A 1,643-nucleotide genomic window follows, 5' to 3' on the forward strand; every position below is an offset into this window, starting at 1 on the left:
ACTGCTTTGTTTTTACTTATGAAAACAGAGAGCTTCTATATGTCATTGAATAAAGTCAGAAGTTTACAGCCAGGCATATATGGGTTTAAATATCAATTCTACCAATTAATAGCTTTATGATCTAGTAGAGTTTTCTTATCCAAGTTTTTATGATTTGGCAACTGATAAGCAAGAAATAAAATAATCTCTAGTTCCAAAAATTTGAGTCAGTATATATGAATTAGCTAGCATACATATGGTCCCAAACTGAAGTTAATTTATTTTCTTCATTTGACTACAGGGCAAACCTAAACGCTTTGTGCAGTTATGGATACTGGATCATGAAGGAAGCCATAATCTTTTTATCTGAGTGATATTATCATGTTCCACAACTAAAGAGCTATATAAACCTAGATGCATGGAAGGTTGGAATCATACAGGTGTGAAAGAGTTCCTTCTGGTAGGATTAACTGAAAATCCAAATTGGCAGATCCCTCTCTTTTTGCTTTTCACCCTCATTTATTTCATCACCCTGGTAGGCAACTGCGGGATGATTATTTTGATTTGGTTAAGCGTTCGACTTCATACTCCAATGTACTTCTTCCTTAGCAACCTCTCTTTCTGTGATATCTGCTACTCTACCATCTTTACTCCTAAAATGCTGGTAAATTTCTTATCAGAGCATAAGTCCAGTACGTTTTCTGGATGTGTATTACAGAGTTTCTTTTTTGCAGTGTAATGTAACTACAGAGGCCATCCTCCTGTCTGTGATGGCTTATGACCGCTATGTGGCAATAGCTAATCCCTTGTTGTATACAGTCATCATGACTCAAAGGGTTTGTATTCAGATGGTCCTTGTGTCTTACTTAGGTGGACTCATTAATTCCTTGACACAGACAATAGGTTTGCTCAAATTAGACTTCTGTGGTCCTAACATTGTGAACCATTATTTCTGTGATATTCCCCCTCTTTTGAGACTCTCTTGCTCTGATGCCCACACCAATGAGATGCTGCTTTTGATCTTTTCTGGGGTTATTGCAATGTTCACTTTCATTATCATCATGGTCTCTTATGTCTGCATCATCATTGCCATCCAGAGAATCCGCTCAGCTGAAGGGAGACACAAAGCCTTCTCCACGTGTGCCTCGCACTTAACTGCTGTGACCTTATACTATGGGTCTGTGACTTTTAGTTACATCCAGCCAAGCTCCCAATATTCACTGGAACAGGAGAAGGTCTCTGCTGTGTTTTATACATTGGTGATTCCCATGCTAAACCCGCTGATTTACAGTCTTAGGAATAGTGATGTGAAAGATGCTGCAAAAGGTCAATATTGCGGAAGAGAACTCCCACTTGACTGAATCCTATGCATGCTTTTGCTAACCCGACATTAACCAGCAAAGAGATAGGAGACTTTTAAAATTGTTTCCTAGATATAATCACAAGCAAAAATATGATCAAAATATTCTCATGCAATTTGGGGCAGAAGTGTTGAATATGACATGAAGATTAAAAATCATTTTAATTCACCTTTCATGGTCTTGGTGATGTAATACCTTAATTTCTTCAAAAGCTGGTAAATCCTTTATTTTTTTTTTCCCTGATAAATTCTTGTGCTAAACTCTGAAAGCGCTCACTGTGGATTCAAAAGAATCAGACACTGC

At 37.6% G+C, this 1,643-nt stretch overlaps 1 protein-coding gene across 1 annotated transcript; it reads left to right on the top strand.

Moving 5' to 3' along the window:
• Positions 1–397: 397 nt before the first annotated feature.
• Positions 398–1,340, top strand: LOC101347129 (olfactory receptor 1052-like). The gene is given in 2 exon segments (XM_012559338.1): positions 398–715; positions 717–1,340. Coding segments are annotated over 2 exon segments (942 nt in total).
• Positions 1,341–1,643: the final 303 nt, after the last annotated feature.

Source organism: Trichechus manatus, unplaced genomic scaffold (assembly GCF_000243295.1).
Source record: "Trichechus manatus latirostris isolate Lorelei unplaced genomic scaffold, TriManLat1.0 scaffold00236, whole genome shotgun sequence".
NCBI lineage: Eukaryota > Metazoa > Chordata > Mammalia > Sirenia > Trichechidae > Trichechus > Trichechus manatus.